Source organism: Marasmius oreades, chromosome 1 (genome assembly GCF_018924745.1).
Source record: "Marasmius oreades isolate 03SP1 chromosome 1, whole genome shotgun sequence".
Taxonomy (NCBI): domain Eukaryota; kingdom Fungi; phylum Basidiomycota; class Agaricomycetes; order Agaricales; family Marasmiaceae; genus Marasmius; species Marasmius oreades.
Window position 1 is genome coordinate 415,298 of NC_057323.1, and position 18,722 is coordinate 434,019.

At 47.3% G+C, this 18,722-nt stretch overlaps 3 protein-coding genes across 4 annotated transcripts; 1 reads left to right on the forward strand and 2 right to left on the reverse strand.

Moving 5' to 3' along the window:
- Window positions 1-335: 335 nt before the first annotated feature.
- On the reverse strand, window positions 336-5,428 carry E1B28_000097 (uncharacterized protein). Its single transcript, XM_043145896.1, has 22 exons — window positions 5,309-5,428; window positions 4,978-5,256; window positions 4,666-4,913; window positions 4,314-4,607; window positions 4,158-4,258; window positions 4,015-4,099; window positions 3,788-3,960; window positions 3,523-3,738; window positions 3,363-3,461; window positions 3,277-3,316; window positions 2,919-3,220; window positions 2,768-2,860; window positions 2,610-2,710; window positions 2,230-2,557; window positions 1,953-2,182; window positions 1,786-1,888; window positions 1,657-1,727; window positions 1,434-1,593; window positions 1,152-1,365; window positions 961-1,085; window positions 747-894; window positions 336-680 (listed from the first exon to the last, which is right to left on the reverse strand). The coding sequence occupies exons 3-22, from the start codon at window positions 4,830-4,832 to the stop codon at window positions 509-511; spliced, it is 3,222 nt and encodes a 1,073-aa protein (XP_043014595.1). The 5' UTR covers window positions 4,833-4,913; window positions 4,978-5,256; window positions 5,309-5,428; the 3' UTR covers window positions 336-508.
- Window positions 5,429-5,962: 534 nt separating this feature from the next.
- On the forward strand, window positions 5,963-7,421 carry E1B28_000098 (uncharacterized protein). The gene is made up of 6 exons (XM_043145897.1): window positions 5,963-6,267; window positions 6,334-6,381; window positions 6,436-6,630; window positions 6,718-6,884; window positions 6,957-7,180; window positions 7,249-7,421. Exons 1-6 carry the CDS (start codon window positions 6,249-6,251, stop codon window positions 7,307-7,309), a joined length of 714 nt encoding a protein of 237 aa, XP_043014596.1. The 5' UTR covers window positions 5,963-6,248; the 3' UTR covers window positions 7,310-7,421.
- A 120-nt stretch (window positions 7,422-7,541) lies between these two features.
- Window positions 7,542-11,160, reverse strand: E1B28_000099 (uncharacterized protein). Of its 2 annotated transcripts, none has more exons than XM_043145898.1 (3): window positions 10,835-11,160; window positions 10,730-10,778; window positions 7,542-10,672 (listed from the first exon to the last, which is right to left on the reverse strand). In XM_043145898.1, exon 3 carries the CDS (start codon window positions 9,775-9,777, stop codon window positions 7,963-7,965), a length of 1,815 nt encoding a protein of 604 aa, XP_043014597.1. In that variant the 5' UTR covers window positions 9,778-10,672; window positions 10,730-10,778; window positions 10,835-11,160; the 3' UTR covers window positions 7,542-7,962. The 2 variants fall into 2 exon arrangements, with proteins under 2 accessions (XP_043014597.1, XP_043014598.1); XM_043145899.1 differs by having other exon boundaries at window positions 7,542-9,818; window positions 9,884-10,672; window positions 10,730-11,160.
- Window positions 11,161-18,722: the final 7,562 nt, after the last annotated feature.

Here is an 18,722-nt window from a genome sequence, read left to right on the forward strand (position 1 = left end):
GTCAGATATCATCAGACTGAGGCTTTGAGTTCAGACACTCATCAGAAACTGATTGCATCTTGCCCATCTATGCACAGGCCGTTGATAAGTGCCCACTCAAACTCAGGTTGGGATTTAATGGTAAATACATGGTTGTGTACTGATTATTTCTCCCAGACTAATGTTACTTTGTCATCCATATCAGGAGTTGAACAGAATCACCCCGGTTTCGTGGTGGAAGGGAGAGGAACGATGATGTTCGCGTCGAGCGACTCAGCCGAGTAGTAGGTAGTGGGCACGTAGGCTGAGTACTTTTGAGCAGGTAAAAGTGACGCCAGATTTCTGTTTCGATCAGTGGTATCTAGTCATGTATAATACGTAGGTCTGATTGAAATTCATACTAGTAGGTAATATAGAGGCTGATCATAAAGCATAAAGGTAGACATTAAAAAATCCTGAAATCTATCCACGACCGAAAGGCTGACATCCGTGACCCAATTGAAAGTCCAGTTTGCGAGTCCACCACAGTCTACCAAGCTAATCTCGCCAACAAAGACTTGGGGTACTTCCTGTTCCAATACTTCCTCATCTCATCCGCAAACACCAAAGCGACACCGTAAGCCATCGGTAGGAAGTAGTACTGGACTTCCACACCACGGGTTAAAAACACTTGTTGGAACCAGGGAACGTAAGAGAACAAGCTTCAAAAGGAAGAGTAGTAAGTTTCCGGGATCAAAAATCGACATTGAGTGGGATGACCAACTTACCAAGCCAATCCGAGAGCCATCGCCATAGCAGGAACTAACCATAAATTCCGAGCCCTGCCCCACAAAGGATTTTGATGAAACAGAGAGAGTCGGCGCGTACGCGTAGCGAGGACGTTACCCCATTGAATGATGACAAGGTTGAAGAAATCTAAATTGGACACCGGCGGTGAGTACTGTGACGGAAGAACAAAGCGGAAGAGACCAGAAATCATACATATCGACTGCGCTCGGTTAGTTGCCTCAGCAAAATAATCAGGATCCACGTCATAAGTTCCAAATTTCAGGAACATTGCCGAAAAGGGGATACCATGGTCTTTTTGGAATCCAAAGTAGAAAGCACTGAAAATAAGAAAGATTGATGGTTCAGTATCGAGTAGTAAATTAGTAAGACCCACGAAAACTTACCCAACCATGGACGTGAGTGAATGAATGACACCAATGAACCCGTAAGCGTGCAGAAGAAGGCGACCATCGACGAGACGTTCCGTTTTGCGGTTCCTAGGTCTCCTGAATAGAAGATCCGCTTCCGGTTTTTCGAAAACCATCGACAACGCAGGGAAAAGATCGGTGAACACACAGACAAGAATCATCTGTATACTACTGAGCGCTTGGGGTACACCTGACGGGAGGGGAAGGAATACAGTGGTGAGCTGATCAACCCGGATGGAGAGAGAAATGATTACCAACCGAAAACAACGTTGACGATGACGGGCATCAATTCAGAGAACGAGCCAGCAGGGAGGAGATACACAATCGATTTACGGAGGTTTTCGAAGCAAAGACGGCCATATTCTATTCCGCTAACGATGTCGGAGAACCGGTCGAGTAGAACGAGGTCTGCGGCTTCCTGCGAACAGAACGATCATTCTCAGTTGAAGAAACTTGTTTACGACGAAGATTGGCGGCGTACGATGGCAACATCTGAACCTCCGGAGATAGCGACACCGACGTCGGCCTGCTTGAGGGCTGGTGCGTCGTTCACTGTAACGGAGACGTCTTTAGGGGTTGTTTCAAAAACACAAATAACGAGCAGACGTACCTCCGTCCCCCGTAACGGCTACGCAACAACCATCTCCCTGGAAGGCTCTCACAATCTGCAATTTTTGTTGTGGTGAGGTACGAGCGAAAACCAACTCATCAAACTGAGGTTCAAATCGATACATCATCAACGTGATCCCTCGATTGAAGATGAAAAGTCGAGCTTACCGTCAGTGCCTGTTTCCATTGGGATTCAGTCATAGTCATAATCTCAGGTCCACTCAAGACCAGACTACGTTGAGGTCGTGTTAATGCATCATCAGCCCAGGTATCGAATTTCGGTATCTGGGACAGCTCTAAATCATGAGGCAAGTCCGAGAGATGCTTCAGTTCCAAGGGTCGAGTCGTAACAATCCCAGCATCCTGTGCGATAGCGACAGCAGTCGACGCGTAATCACCTTGTTTCATTTAAATCACGGCTGCAAAGAAATGAGAATGACGATACCTGTAACCATCGAGAACCGGATACCAGCTCTCCTGCATATCTTCACTGTCTCAGCAGCTTCTTCTTTCAGAGGATCCATCAGCGACACGAGACCGATGATAGCGAGATCCATCGTCAGATTTTTGACTTTGTCCTCTGCAAATCCCTCTGCTTCCACGGACGAAGGAAGTATCCGACGGGCGATGAGCAGTACCCGTTGGCCTTGACTAGCAAAGTGCTCCTGAGTCGCCACAACGCTGGCTTTGATCTCTGGCGTGAGTGGAGAGAGAGGAGAGTTGGATGAGTGGGACACAACGAAGGCGCAGCGGGAGAGCAGGACATCCGGTGCCTGTAAACATATGTCATCGATTGAAAGCAAAGAATGGCACGACGCGACTCACTCCTTTGACGATCAAGAGAATGTCTCCCTCGGTCATTTCCGACGTGAGAGTGGGCAAACCAGGGTTTTGACTCTTGAACAGCGTAACGGCAAACTTGGTGGCTATACAAAGATATCATAAGAGAAGATTTTCCAAGAGGACAGCCACAAGGGACGAACTTGAATTGAAAGGCAATTTTCCAACCTCGTTCCAGCGTTCGCGGGCTTTCGGGACATGCAAGATGGAATCTGAGAATCTCAAAAGACCAGAATCTACAATAGGATAATATCAGCGAGTCACACTGGTGCATTGCGGGTTATAAATTCTTACCAGTAGCGTCCCCGCTTATCTTTCTATCAGATCCTTCTTCACCAGATCCTTCGAAAACTGCCTCATTGCATAGGCAAGCAGCAGTAGCCAAAGCTTTTAAACCTTCCTCATCGACAACTGGAGCCTTCTCGACGGAAACCTTCTTCAGTCCCCCGTCGTTGAACAAGCCAAGGTTGACGACAGTCATCTTGTTCTGAGTCAACGTTCCGGTCTTATCTGAGCAAATGAAGCTGACTGCGCCGAGTGATTCGACGGTGGAGAGCGATTTGGCGATGATGTTGTTCTTTTTCATGGCGTGCGCGCTGAATGGTGGTAAGGTTATTGAGGAAATTGAGGAAAAGGCGAAAGACCTTCTCACATGACGGTCAAGGAAAGAGTGACACAGATTGGAAGACCCTCTGTAGGCCGTCAGTGAGGCCTCAGACCAAGATAAACAGCACATACCGGGAATGAAGGCAACGGCGACGGATACGAGGTCGATCAAAAGCGTCGGAACGTTAATGAAACCAGGATGGTCTTTTCTCAACCAAGCTGCCCAAAGAACTGTATAGGTAATCATCGGTCAATGGTGAACAAGAGGAAGAAACCTGGCCAGGATACTCACTGATGATTACGATGCAAACACTGGTTGCCAAAGTCGCGATAATTATGACAAATCTCAGAATCTCGACTTCCAATGTCGTTCGGACGGGACGGTTTCCAGACGATTGCTGGGCGATTTGGCCAAAGACAGTTTTATTGCCGACACCGACGACGATGCCGAGACCGTTACCATTCGTGCAGAGGGTTCCTTGCAGAGCGATGTTTTTGGACTCCATGACTACGTGATCAGATCAGTCAGTGTAAGAATTATGAGGAAGGGGGCTCACAGTTCTGGTTGGTGGTATCAATTGTACCAGAGACGGGTACACTCTCACCGGTAAGGACAGACCGGTCGAAGCGAAGGTCAGAAGAGACTTGTATTAAGCGTAAATCGGCAGGGACTTTGTTTCCGAGCTTGATCTGAACGAGGTCTCCTTGGACGAGTTCCGCTGCAGAGATCCTGCGGAACGAGTGGCATTAGGGTTGTGAGATAGGTAAAACAGGCTATACACACCTGTGGACTTGATTTTCACGAATCACATTAATTTCCGAAGGAAGCATGTTTTTGATCGAAGCCATGACACGTCCCGTCGTGTAGTCTACAAATAGACAATGATGAGATGGGCTTTTTCATTGCAGATGAGATATAGTGCTCGCCTTGCCAGAGGTTGAATACTGCTTGGATGATCATGGTGATAAGGAGCACAACAGCAAGCGCCAAGTTGGCCAATGATGGATTAGGGTCTCCTAGGGGCCTCCTGTAGTTACAAGTCAGGAACAGAGTATCTTTGGCGAGTAGCGAAAGCAACGAACCAAGCAATGAAACAGACAATGGCACCACCGAAAAGTAGTCCTCCGAACCCTCCAAAGAACCCAAAAAAGATCTTCTTGCCGATGTTGCTGGGCGGGGGCTTGATGATGTTCTTACCGTCTCTCTTCTGACGACGAGCTACCATCGGCGAATCGAGACCCGCCTGTTCTGTAACACCGAGACGGTTGCAGATCTCGTTGATGGAGAGAGTATGCCATTCCAAAGCAGAAAGATCTCGGACTGCGACCTCTTTGGTGGACGGGGATTGTCCGGCTTGAGTGTCGGTAACGTGGATACTGCAACGACAACGTGTTTTTAAGTGATTGACTTTAGACGAGATGAATGTGAATTGACCTGAGGGTTCTGAATTCGGCAATTACACGGGCTCCTGGATTAGCTCTGACAGACGGTGTAATAGAAGGAGAGGTTCCGAAATACGTTGACCGACGTGACTTGAAAGGGACATCGTCGCCACCGCCGTTCTCAATGTCCTCAGGATCGACGAGATACTTCTTGTCCATCGGTGCGGATATTCGCTGACACACAACGAAGTCGAAGAAAAAAATGAAAAAGAAAAAGGGTAGGAGAACCGCAGTTTATACCTGGAGCATGGCAGTGTCAGTCACAGTCAGATTACGCCTATACGGCTTCAGATCTGAAACCCACCGAGTGTATTCTGCCACTCGCCAGCCAAAATATCTCAGACCCAGATGGACAACGAACTGAAAAACGACACTCTGACGTACTAGACAATTTGATGAAGAAAGCCGATCCCACTTCAGCACTGCAGCGCCCCATTGGGGTGTGCGGTGATCTATGCAAGGGATAAAAACTAAAAAGTGGCCAAAGTGGGTCAAATTCCTTCTGCTTCTAGTCGAGGCATTTACAACTGCGCTAGCCTGAGGTGAGTTTTATCACAGTAACTGACTGGAAAAGCCTTAGACCCTATTGGAAAGCAGATTATTCTTATTTGTCCAAGAAAATTTTAATCCCTCACCTGGCGGTCTCGGAACAAATATCTGTACCTCACAATCCTCCGATTATTCCCCTCCATACCTATCCACGAGTTGTGTCAACCGTCTCGTAGATATTTTTGAACAAGCACCGACTAGAACGTATCATCAGTAACCCAACCGGACCAATAAATATTTCACACGGTGTGATGACTTTTTTAGGGCAGGTCTACGAATCTCTTACCTCTCACGACAATCGGACTTTCTTGAATACCAGAGTGTTCGGTCTTCCGACTGTGATAACGACTTGAAAAAATGGGAGTTAAGTAGCCGTATTCCCATTGTATACCGTTCATGGAAAATCTTTTTCACACTCACGTTCTCTCAGAATACGATGAACAGAACTCATCGTTGCACGGATCGTTACAGACGCAGAGGATCGATCGGTAACTCGGGATACCCGGAATTGTGCTTTGTGAGGTGAGTTGGGTCTGGCATTCAAGCGCTTGCGGTCAATTCGGCTGCGCTCCCGAGGCCGAAATGACGAACAAAAAATCTAAATCTTTCTGTCGCCTATCTATCTAAGTTAGCTTTCTTAGCACATCAGATCTACTTGTTTGTAGTACACTGTACATCTCTTTTGTCTTCTGTTAGATTGAAAACCAACTTTCAAACTTGTTTTAAACTCAATTAATAAGTGCTTTACCGTAGGGAACCTGGGCACGTGTTGAGAGTGTGGGTGCATCCACGTCAACGTTCAACGCTCCGCTGTTTTCAAGATGTACTGCTGCCAGCTTGACTCCTCGACCGCTCTCTTCGAGAGTCGAGACTCTATACCCACAAAAAAAAAACCGACTATCTAGATTAGCAACAAATGACACTCCTACATGGAAACTCCGACCCTTAGCACTCAAATTTCCACGATGCCGTTCTTAACCGTGAAAAGACTTCCACGAATATAATCAACTGAAGGGGTGGTCGGGCATGAAAGGGGATGCAAAAGGTATAAGTACAGTAGTTTTGTGTCTCAAGGAAGCGAGGCAGGAAATTTACTTACCTTCACCTCAAGTTTTCCACCCCCCCGCAAACATGTCGACTACCACTACCACACACTCTGGTATGTTTTAAAAGCCTTCCCTTCCCCGAATGGGTCTGACGTGCACGTGTGTAGGCTCCGTGACCGGAATCAAACACCACCGAATCAACAAAGACGACGCGGTGCTTCTCATCGTCGACCACCAAATCGGGCTTTTCGAACTCGTAAAAGATTACGGACCAGTCGAATTCAAGAACTCCGTCCTCGCTCATGCGGCTCTCGGGAAAGTGTTTGGTCTTCCGACTGTTATGACTACCAGTACAGAAGATGGTGAGGGTCACCCCCCCCCCCCCCCTTTCATTATGGATTATACTTACAAGAAATGGAAAACGTTGACATTGACATTAACATTGACAGGCCCCAACGGACCGATGCTCCAAGAAATCCTAGACATGTACCCACCCAACTCGACACCTCTCATCAAACGCCAGGGAGAAGTAAACGCTTGGGATAACGAAGAGTTTCGTAAAGCCGTCAAAGATACAGGAAAAAAACAAGTCATCCTCGCTGGGATCGTTACAGACGTAACGTAACGTTTCTCTTCTTAACACCTCCCCTTCTCATGATCAATTTGAATATTTGAATAACTTCAATAGGTATGCACCACCTTCCTAGCTCTCTCCCTCATCCAAGATGGGTACGAAGTATTCGCCAACAGCGAAGCCTCGGGTACATCCACCAGACGTATCGCAGACGAAGCAAACGACCGTATGAGAGCGGCAGGAGTGAATGTCATGTCTATGTTTGCGGTGGCGACGGATCTGATGAGGGATTGGAGACATACACCTGGGTATCCAGAGTTGAGTCCGTATTTTGATAAGTGAGTTGTTCACTCGTTTTTTTGTGGTTTTTTTTTCTTTTTTTTTCTGACGTTTTTTGATTTGAAAGATACTTCCCGGTATATGGATTGGTTGAACGTAACTTCAAATCTGCCGCCTCTAAGAAGTAAGAAGGAAGAAGGAAGAAAGGGGTCGGATGTAGGACCGCTTGGGGTCCGCAACAAAAAAATCGTTGTAATCTAAATCATTGCGCCTGCGAAATATCATATCGCTCGTTGAGCCATATATCAATTACTTTCTGGGAAAGCGATGAATCAGAAGAGGTTGAAATGAAGCTCAATCTAGTCCACTTTCAACCTCTGAGAAACTAGGACCGAGTCCTATCCCGCCTCGCAAAGAGAGTAAAACTAGAAAAGACATTGTATATCTGTATGTATGTACACAACTAACTTATTCTTTTTTTTTGTACATACTGAATAAGTTATACGTATACGTATTAATCAAAACTAGTGATGATGGTAGGGATAAGTAAGTAGAACGTTTGTTGGTTTGTTTGTATCAGGTCAGCTCTATAGTACGAAGTAGCAGCAGCAGCAGATAGTAGAGGATAGCGGGATAGAATAGATGGCGAGGAAAGCCAACAAGCGGAGTAAAAGTACACATTAGCATTTTTCTTCAAGTTCCCTATAATTCAAAAAAACAAAAAAAAAAAAAAGGATTTTTCCCAATATGTTTTTCCGACAGCGACAACGACCACGAGAGAAGAAAGAAATCCAAAGAAGAAAAAGAAAAAGAAAAAAACCACACCACCGGTACCATGTTCTCACAACCCCAACCACCCCCTCACCCCTCCCTTCCTCCCCCCTTCTCCCTCCTTCGGCGGTACATCCACCTCAGACTCCGGCTCTCCCAACCCTTCAACAGCAGCAAACGACACATACCCTTCCTGCGCCTGACACTGCGCACTCGCCGCACGTATATTAAACCGACTCTGAGAAGAAGACGGGGTATCGGGAGTCGTCCCATGGGTGTTGGTGGTGGTAGTAGGCGACCTATACGTATACGGACACCTCTCCCCCTCCATCTCCGACGAATACAAATGAGCCTTATTCTTCCTAACCGGCGTCCGGTATCCTCCACCTGTTTCCCTCTGCCCCTCCGCAATAACCACCATCTCAGCCAACGTCGTCGACGTTCTCGCCCTCCTAGGACTATCATCACCACCGCCACTCTTCGGGCTATTCACAGACACAGGTAAACTAGCCGCTGACGTATTCCTCCTCGGAGAACCCGAACTCATCGTAGAACTCGAACGATAACGATCATTCCCAACGAACCCTTCCGAAAGCCCTCCAAACGTCCTTTTCCCACTCTGCGGTGTCCCAGGCATAAACACATTCGCAGTCGGACCGAGCGACTGCTTTTTCGGCGGTGTACCGAGCATCACGGTTTGATCCTGATCCTGATCTACCGCTACGTCCCCGGGTCCAGGTCCAGGTCCATCAACTACCAACATCTTTCTCGGTATATCACTGGTAGTAGTGCCCAACTTGACCTGCGTCGATGACGACCGTCTATGTACCCTCGTAGGAGTAGGCGTCAAAGGGATCCGAGGAGTGATAGCAGAACCCGTGGTTCTCGTAGGCGTATACGGCCGTTTCGTATTCCCATTCGCAGTACTAACAATCAACGAATTCGTCCGTTTAGGCGTACCAGATTTCGCCGCAGCAACGGTAGGCACGGGTATCGTACTCCGTTTCGGTGTACTCGGTGTTGATACTGATGCTGATGCCGAGACCGTACGCTGGGGAAATACAGAAACAGATAGAGCTCGTCGGTGTTTCTGCGCAGATCCCAGTACTGGGATTCTAGATATAGGTGGTGTAGTCGGAGTAGGATAGGCTAATGGGCGCTCGTAACCGAAACCTAAACCCAAACCGAAGGCCGCAGGTGGTGTTGGAGGTGGGGTGAGGAGGATATCTCGGGGTGAGGGTGAGGATGAGGGTTCTGGATCTTCTGATTCATGATCTAATCCGGGTTGAGGAGAGATGGATGTATTGGATACCGGTGATGATATTGATGAAGTGGTGGATGTAAATGAGGCAGAAGGGGTAGAACTGGACGTAGTGGGTGTGGAAGTGAGGGCATCATGAGCAGCGACGAGGACGCGTAGATCCCCGACACTCGGCACGGTCTCTAACGCGACGGTGAGTTTGGATTTGGGCCCAGAACTTGCGCCGAGAATAGGACTGGTGCTGCTGGTGAGCCTTTCCAACGACTCGACGGCTCTAGACTTGTTGTTGGTATGAGCGGTACGACCTCTTCCTCGTCGTTCTTCGTCAAAAAAGCCAGCGGGTGTACGGAGAGGACTGGAAGGAGTGGGTAGGTATGGCGAATCTTCTTCACTAGCACTCGCACTGGAAAGCTCCCCGTTGTCTCTCCAAAACCAACCCCAGAGACCACCACTAGATTCTAAAGCCCTGGTACGACTTGAACTCCTGGATGCAACTGAAGTTCTTCTCCTTGGCGAAGCTGTAGCTTCTGTGTCCTTGAGAAGAGTTTCTCGTAGTAGGTGTTCTGAGCGACGTTGTGAGGGTAAGTCGATGTGAAGATTGTGGTTATGCTTTGAAGGTGACATTGTAGTCTGGAGAAGTTTGGTAAGAATGGAATGGTGGTCGTCTGGAAAAAAAAAGAAGGGAAGTGATTGTGAGTGAGAGAGATAGGTACTTGAAGGAACGAGTTACCTAGGCTCATCGTGGGGAGCAAATTAGAAGTTTCCTTTTTTTTTACGTGCCCCCAGGAACGCTCTGCCACATTTCGGTATAACGGAATCAACACCCCAAATATTTATTTACATTATTTGTTTGTTCGCCCCAATTTATTCAAGTACCCCGGCCTTCGGCTCCCCTCGGCCTCGCTCTTCGTTTTTCCACTTCCAACCCAAATGAACACAGAATCTGGCTTTTCCTGCATTTCCTTGCAATTTACGATGTCTGTAGCAGCTGGGAAGCGTTCCTTCCCGCAGCTTCGTCATAAGTGACGCTTACAAATTGTGGGTGATGAAAAGTACTCGTCACTCCCGTTCCGATGCCGTAAATTCCCCGCCCGACTCCAGTCATCTTTCACCTCATCAACTGTCCGTTTTGACCGCAACTCCCCTGCCTCCGGCCCTCCACTCACCCGAAATGTTCCCAAGACAACCCCTTCCTTCGGTTAACGGCCGAACCCTCGTCGTTTTGACGATTAAAATCCCACCCTTGTTGTATGTATGTTTCTTTTTATATTTATATCACTAATACATGTGTGACCGTGGCATGATAATCGTAATCTCTTTCATCAAGTTGTCCCTCAAACGTTCACCACGTCTAATTGGAGGTCACATACGCGACACCACCTCCGATCCGAGCCGCCAACGTTACCGTTACAGCCCTTCCACAGCCCATTCAAGCTCACTAATTCCAAAGCACCATCTAAAAATGGGAATACGTGCTGGCCAATCTACCGGTTTGGAAGTTGGTGGCGTTAGGACTGGTCTGGGAAACATAGCGTAAACGGCAAATCTTCGAAAAACACAGCGCAGGTCAAGTCACAAGTGGGTTCTTTCGTCACCTTATACGTGGCTAGGGATGTCATTGAACGCTAAAAATGGGACTGATAAGTAAGTAGATCCGGGACATGAGAAAAACACGTTGGGCCTTGGCAAACGATTGTCGATCCCCCCCGTCGAAGTTCTTATGAGAAAACACGGAAACCATGAGGAGGGAGGGATGTACCGGACTTGGTAAAAGTGACCTGATTTCATGAAAAGAGTGATGGACGGATGGATGGAAGGAGCCTGAGTGACTCGCCGCTGAAATCTCGCCCCAGATTCGGGTTTTCGCACAGCCCCGCGAAGTCTGCAATGGCCCTTCTGTGACTTGCTTCACCCCCCGAGCGGTGATTCCGATTCGGTACGAGGAGGTTGGGATTTACATACTGGACATAGAAGATACTTAAGAACTCATGTTTTACTGAAACACCACGGTCCTCCGCGTCATACCGATCCTTTCACACGAAACAAAGCATGGATCGAAAGGCGACTCGGAACTTACGAGATCCGGAGGTTCGGGATGTAGAAGTTCATAATCGATCCAGACTCGAACGCATGGTTCGGATGGGGGTCCGTATTCCCCACTACCGCGGTGTCACAGCGGGTGGAGGTTGAGATATTGAAATCAAGCTTACGTGCAGGACGTGTTTTATTCTTTTTCTCAAGTGAGCTCTCCGCATCGGAACCATTCATTTTGCGGGTTTTATCTAGATATGGTTCTAGAAGGTTCTGGAAGAAACAATGGCAGGCCCGGGCTCATTCAGCTTTCTTTTTTACATCGGACCCTCCTGGCAGTAGCCTGTAGTAACACGATTCGGGGATCGTCTGAACTATACGGTGTCGCTACTACTCCCACTGACGTGTTTCACGAGAAACAGGACTCCGGTACTACCTAGAAACCTTCAACCCCAAGATCCTACATATTCGAGCGTTGGTCATCTCACCTGTCCCGGGTCAATCATACTCATCTCCTCTCATAAACTTAAAGGTCGTGTCCACTGCCCACTGGTACTGTTATTGGCGCTCTAGATAATATATTCGTTCACAGCCGCCTCTCACCTGAAGGCTGAGATCTCGTCGAAGGTAGGGTCACGCAGTACGTTGCGTTTGCGTTTCGCTTAGTAGGAGATGAGATGGACCAGAAATCCATATGGGCCGGGGGAAATGGCAATGACCAAGACATGTGTATGATGCATGGCTCACTTTGAAGTAATCAGGACTTCGGACTGCGTTGTACCGGCCGGGACGCATATCACATATTGCATGTCGTTAACTTTAACTTTCAATAAAGGTCATGGTGGAGTGGAATTCATCTACCGTTCGTCATATGCATTCGTAATACAGTATACTTCAATGAACCCAATAGGAATAGTAAGCTCCGCCGAGCTTACAACGGTACCAGGCTATGCAGATGTTGATTTCGGATATCCCAAGATGTCCCAGTACTAGTAAGGCTAGTAATATCAATTTCAATATCAAGCACCGTCTCAGGTGTCAGAATCATATAACTTACTTGAAATCGAGGTTTATAAGCAGTTGAGGATTTCGGCATTTGGTGTGGGTACCAAGCAGTGAATCATTGAATTGTGTACCATGTATGTTCTCAAGTTCGACCACTATCCGTTTCTTGATGCGGCCCGGGTATGCATGGACATGTATTGGTTTATCTTGATTACGTTGGACACCCTAAATGAGGGACTGTCAGTCTGAGGAAAGTTCTAACGCCCACTGCGACACGCTCGGATGCTTGGATGTACTACTAGTACTATAAGGCACGGTACTTCACGGCTATAGGCTACTAGCTACATATTGAACTCTGGCTGTACTGAGTAGTAAGTACCGTGACTCCCGCTCATCATCGATCATCGATCATCCCTAACCGAGTCACCGTGGACGGTCATCTCACTTTCTTTCTCCAATAGGTTTAGGTTTTCCAATTTGAAAAAAACATGACACTGGTAAATTAAAAAAAAAAAAAAACTCCTTTTGATTTAGTCTAAACGGTAAAAAACGGTAATAAGTACCGTAGACGGAGGTTTGTTGAACACGCCGTTTACCGTTTGCCCGAGGCGGGGATAGTATCAGTACTTATCTCGATCCATTTTAAGTGGCCACTTGCTAGGGGAGAGGAAGCAAGAAATGGAACTTGCCACTTTGGATGTATGAATATGGAGCCTGGCGGCACCTCGGCTCGACGTCACTTTTGGGAAAATGCCGAACAAGTCCGCTGATGCTACTAACACTGGGGGCATTTTGCTGTCATGTGAGCGCTGTCTTGTCTATGTCATGTGGCAGTAATGTAAGTCGTATGTGGAAGGGTTTGATGTGACCGAATTGTGACTCAAGCAATAAAAATTCATGAAAATTAACCTAAATAGGATAATAGTTTTGTAGTAAAGTATATTAGTTATTGTTCCTAATGAAGTGAGTGTTTGTGCAAAAGCCGCTGTAATGCTGATTCAATGTTACATAAGGTCACTGTTCACGTGACTTAGTGACTTCACAATCGACGTCGAAGCGACAAAGACCCTGCATTGAGTTAGCATTCCGGCACCTTTTGCGCAAATGATCACTGCATTGGCCACAACAACTAATATGTTTTACTACAAAACTGTGATCTCATTTAGGTTAAATTTCATCAATGTTTATTGTTTGAGTCACATTTTGGTCACAATAAGCGTTTCCACATACAGCTTACATGACATAGACAAGTCCGAGATAAGAGTTGAGGCACGAGGATCTTATCAGTGGATAAGATAGCGACTATAAGAAAGCGATACTTTGGCCGCGCGTCGTGCTTCCTTTTCTCCCTGTCGCGCGCCCTCCATCGCCTTCTCCAGTCTTTTTTTTCTCGTTTCTCTGTCAACATGGCGACGATACCTCCATCAGACCTCTCCAACCTGTCTGTAGAACAGAAAGTCACCCTCGTCAAACAGAATTCTCTCGCCTTTCCAGGTCGAAACCGAAAAACCCACGTCGCAGATTACCTCTCAGTGGTTCAAGAATCTCGCTGCTAGTGAAAAATTTCGCGTCAATTTTGGGATTGGTCAAGAAAATAACAAAAAGAAAGAGAACGACGTTCTTTTCGTACAAGGCCAACGATCCAGACCTAGCTCACCTTGCGTGTCACTCTGGTCTGTCAACACCGACGACGCCAACGAACTTATAGCTTCCGAACAAAGTCTTCAAAAGGCCAAACCCTTCATAGCCGAAGATCTTTTCAAATCTCTGGAGAAGGCTCAGAAAGAGGAAAAACAACGCGTCGCGACGAACAATAACTCCCAGCTCGCTATGGACCTTATATATGCACCCGAATTCAAAGAAGTTGAGTTTTCGGATGATGCAGACAAAATAATCCCCCTTCACCCCACCTTCCTAGCATCCATCTTCTATAACAAAAATGACACGCCTTGTCTAGGTTTTTTCACGAACCGCAACCTTCTAAAGATCAATACCAAGGCCCCACTTATCAAATGGCAGAAGGTTCCAGGTATCGACAGCAGTGCAAAGACCCGTATCTGGGATCTCGCCCACGTCTACGAGACCACTGGCATCGATCCCAGTGATGATCTCGAGGGTATCTCGGATCTTCACGACTTCTCACAGGCTATGGGTAACCTGGTCCGAGCAGAGGCAGCTCGCGACCCGGACGGTGACAAAGGGAAGTACACTACCTTCATGCAATCGCACAAACGCTTTTTTGAATCCCAAGATGATGCCAAGGATTACTTCATTCACTGGAAACCCCTCGAAGTAAAATTTCGCAAAGAACGTTTCGAGAAAAAATTGACCTTCAGTCACCACCGATACCTTCTCCATTACACTCAGGTCATAAGCAAAGCTGAAGCGATGGTCTTAATGGAGAAGGAACTCGAGGCGAGGATGGTTAAGTTCAGGGAGGAACAAGACAAAAAAAGGAAGTCCTACTCGGGTAGGGACGATTTTTCCAGAGGCAAACGTAGAGATCGCGGGAGACCCTCGCGGCCCTTTCAGAGCGGCAACGGGGGGAGGTCCTCGACACCTCGTTGCCTCGGATGCGGCCACCGAGGACACCCAGCTAGAGACCACTCCACCTCACACCCTACCCTTCTCTGGTGCACTCTCGTCAACGGCACCCTCTCTCATCCCTCATCCAAAAAGCCAATCTGTTATCGTTTCAACATCTATGGTGACGCCAAAGGGGATAAAAACGGGAAGTGTATCGACTGTAAAGCCGAACACCTCTGTTCCTTCTGCGGAAAATCAGATCATCACGCACTTTCCGGTACCTGTCCCAAGGATCCCAAAGACAGTGCTTGAGTGGCTCGAGTCTGCTCGCCCTCCACGACTTGTATACTCCGATTTCTCTTCTCGCATCATTCCCAGGCCTTCCTCCAACTCCTCTAGTTCTGACAACGAAATTTTCCTGCTCAATCTCTAACCTTACGACTCTTCCGCCTTCGAACTTTTCCTTAACAAGCATAACCTCACTCGCCACTATCCTCTCCTCGTTCGCAATCTTCGGCAAGGTTTCGCATTAGGCGACATGCCAAAACTGAATGAAACCATCATTATAAACAACAACATATCATGTCGTCAACACCCTGAAACTATCGACGAATACATCGCAGACGAAGTCAAAGACCGCCGCTTCACAGGACCGTTCTCGAAAGGCGAGCTAGAATGTATCCTCAGAGGTCCATTCTATGCATCTCCCCTCATCGTTGCAGTACAAGATCAGGGCCCTGGTCATCCCCCAAAGAAACGGGTGTGCCGCCACCTTTCTAAGGACTCCAAACTCTTATCCTCTGTAAACTCGTTCATTGCAAAAACCGAATTCCCCACTCATTTCGATATGGCAGCGGAATTTGCGGATACGGTAAATATCAACACCTATTTCATCTCTCTCTCTCTCTCTATGCGATTACGGTATCGCTTCAGGGTTTATGATACCCTTCTATGACTACGATGTCTTTTATGCAATTTATGATATTGCCTCGGGGTTTACGATAACCTTTCACGACTATGATGCTGTTTGCAACGATTATGATATCGTTTCCCATATTTTCTTCTCTCTCTCTCCTCTCTGTACTCGTCGCCAATGACTTACTACCTCCTCAGGTCGCTGCAGCACCTGAAGGTTTCCAAGCCGCAGCTTGCAATATTGCAAAATTCCACAGAACATGTCCGGTTCTACCTGATCACAAACCATTTCTCGTGGTTCAGGGCAAACTGGGTCAATTTTATATTGACAACTGCCATCCTTTCGGCGCTGCCTCTGCAAGTTCAAACTCGGGAATGATCGCTAATGCGATGGTTGATTTCTGGCGCCACGAGGGCGTCGAACCTATAAAAAAATATGAAGATGACATTATCATTGGCCGCTATCCGGCGCAACGAAAACTCACCAACGGCTCCTTTATAGATGTACACCTACTTCAATATCCTCACACTCTCGATTCCTTCTCCAGCCCCATTATTCCTTTTAACCCAGATCATCCAGACGAATCTCTCTTCACCTACAAATACAACAAGTCACAGGCAATGACCAAAATCTCTACACTTCACGTTCCCTGGCACAAAGACAAAGGTAACCCTACCTTCGTGTGGTATCCAGTATATCTTGGCTTCCTCTGGGACTTGCCATGTCGCCGAGTCTCTTTTCCTGAAGAAAAAAGACTAAAGTACCTTCACAAAGCCCGTTCTATCAGGCTTAAATGTGATTCCCACCAACTCTTTCTGGAAGAAACTCAGAGCATTCACGGCACGCTATGCCATACTGCTTTTGTCCACCGAGAAGGTCGTACACACCTCACGTCTTTTTCCAACTTTGCCGCCACATTCAAACCAGATAACCCTTATGAACGTCGATGGGTCTCTCGCTCTTTCAAAAGCGACCTTGACTGGTGGATTGTCGCTCTTTCCGACGCCACTTTTTTTCGTCAACTTACTCCTAAAACTCCAACACGAGACTTAGGTATTTTCGTAGATGCTTCCACATCGTGGGGCATCGGTATTCTCATTCAGAAACGCTGGGCTGCTTTTAAACTTAAACCTACATGGAAGATACCTGGCAGGGATATCTGCTGGCTCGAGACTTTGGCAATTGAACTGGCAGCTTACTTTCTTCTCGAGATGGACATCAAAGACTCATTTATCCTTATCCATTCTGATAACCAAGGAGCTATTGGCGCTACCATCAAATCTCGTAGCTCCAATACCTGGATCAACGACGCCATCCGACGCATTTACTCCGTTCTTTTCCCTAGTAACATCACCCCTCAATTCTCGTATATTGAATCTGCATCCAATCCGGCAGACAGTCTCTCGCGCGGGGAGCTGGGTAACCCGGACGAAAGGATCCCATACCACTTTGGTCTACCTGAGGCCCTTACTGATGTCATCGAAAAAATTTAGCCTATCTGAATTTCACGCGTCGAATCAATCCGACGCCGGGTCTGTGGAACCGCGCACCACTAGCACCCACTCTTTCTCATTATCATCTTTCGTCTCTCGTTCACGTTCTCAACCTGCTCGCCTGCCGGCACAAACCTCCTCTTCCCCTCCATTAACCCTCAACTGCTCTCAGTCGACTTCTACGACTCAGCCTTCTCCTCAACCTCAGTCAACTACCCATAAACCGAGAAAGCCAAAATTGGGCAATGAATACGCAGCTCACCCATACCGACCTCCAGTTCCTGCCAAAGATCGTATACAGCTTTGGGATACAGACTTCTCCCAAACGAAGAGAGAAGAAGAACTCAAAAAATGGTCTCCATCTGTTCTTTCTCTAGCCCAACTCGCCGTACATGGCGCTCATTCAGAAGGCTCAAACTCCTCATACGCTGCAGGGCTTCTCCGTTTTACTCAATTCTGTGACCTCCACACCATACCAGAGATAGATCGAATGCGTATGTCTATTCTACCTTCTCATTTTCTCCTTTTTTTTCTCATCTGTATTCAGCGGCAGACAAGACGTCGATTGCTGCTTTCGTCGGATCGTACCTTGGCAAAAAGAGCAGAAAAACCATTGGAGTCTGGCTTTCGGGTATCCGGGCATGGCATATCGTCAAGGGTGCTCCGTGGTGCGGTAACGAACCATCCATTCATCTTGCCAGAGTTTCAGCAAATAAAGCTGGCGCCCACCTGAAACGTGCCCAACGCCATCCAGTCTCCATCGAACATCTCACCACTCTCCGCAACTCGCTCGATCTCAACAACCCCAAGCATGCTGCTACTTGGGCTATAGCCAGCACCTCTTTTTTTGCATGTCGTCGTCTAGGAGAGACCACTGTCCCCTCTGCCAAAAAAGCTAATCCAAAATACCACGTTATGAATGGGTTGGTCATAAATTATTTTCCAATGGTCTCTATTACCATATCTAACGACCATCCTACTTCCTTCCTTCCTAGGACACATTTGGAACTCAGGGATCTTTCGAACGGCTACCGCTCCTGTTCTTTCCATATCCCCTGGACAAAATCAACACGAGAACTTGGTGCCGACATCATCCTTACCTCTCGCACTGACCAACTCTGCCCAGTCGCGGCCATCATCAACCATCAAAAGGTCAACTCTCGTCACCTTCCAAATGACGTTCCTCTTTTTTCCTACTGTGACGAACGGGGTCAACCTCGTATCTACCCCAAGCAAGAATTTCTCGACTTCTGCAAAAATATCTGGCAAGCGGCCAATCTCTATCACGTACACGGCCATAGCTATCGCATCGGTGGAGCAGTAGAACTACTCTTGGCTGGTGTCGCTCCTGAGGTTGTTGCCGCTACTGGCGGCTGGAACTCGCTTGCCTTTCTAGTTTACTGGCGAAAAATTTCTTTTATCATTCCTCAGGTTACATCTTCTGCTTATTCTTCTCAAAAAATTTCCCATGTACAACGAAGTATAGACTCATTCCGCAACAGTAGTAATATTTCCTCTGCCCTTGTCTCTTTCGCTGCAGATGGACTCGATGACTCCTTACTCAATGACTCATAATATAATACACTGTACCTTTCTTT

Bases quoted from the DNA above. Each gene is read 5' to 3' on its own strand.
- E1B28_000097 (XM_043145896.1), bottom strand. From the start codon at position 4,832: ATGGACAAGAAGTATCTCGTCGATCCTGAGGACATTGAGAACGGCGGT. The intron at 3,462-3,522 runs GTGAGTATCCTG...TTACCTATACAG, and splicing joins TGTTTGCATCGTAATCATCA to TTCTTTGGGCAGCTTGGTTG. The intron at 3,221-3,276 runs GTGAGAAGGTCT...ACCACCATTCAG, and splicing joins ACTCTTTCCTTGACCGTCAT to CGCGCACGCCATGAAAAAGA.
- E1B28_000098 (XM_043145897.1), top strand. The intron at 6,382-6,435 runs GTATGTTTTAAA...GCACGTGTGTAG, and splicing joins TACCACTACCACACACTCTG to GCTCCGTGACCGGAATCAAA. The intron at 6,631-6,717 runs GTGAGGGTCACC...TAACATTGACAG, and splicing joins GACTACCAGTACAGAAGATG to GCCCCAACGGACCGATGCTC.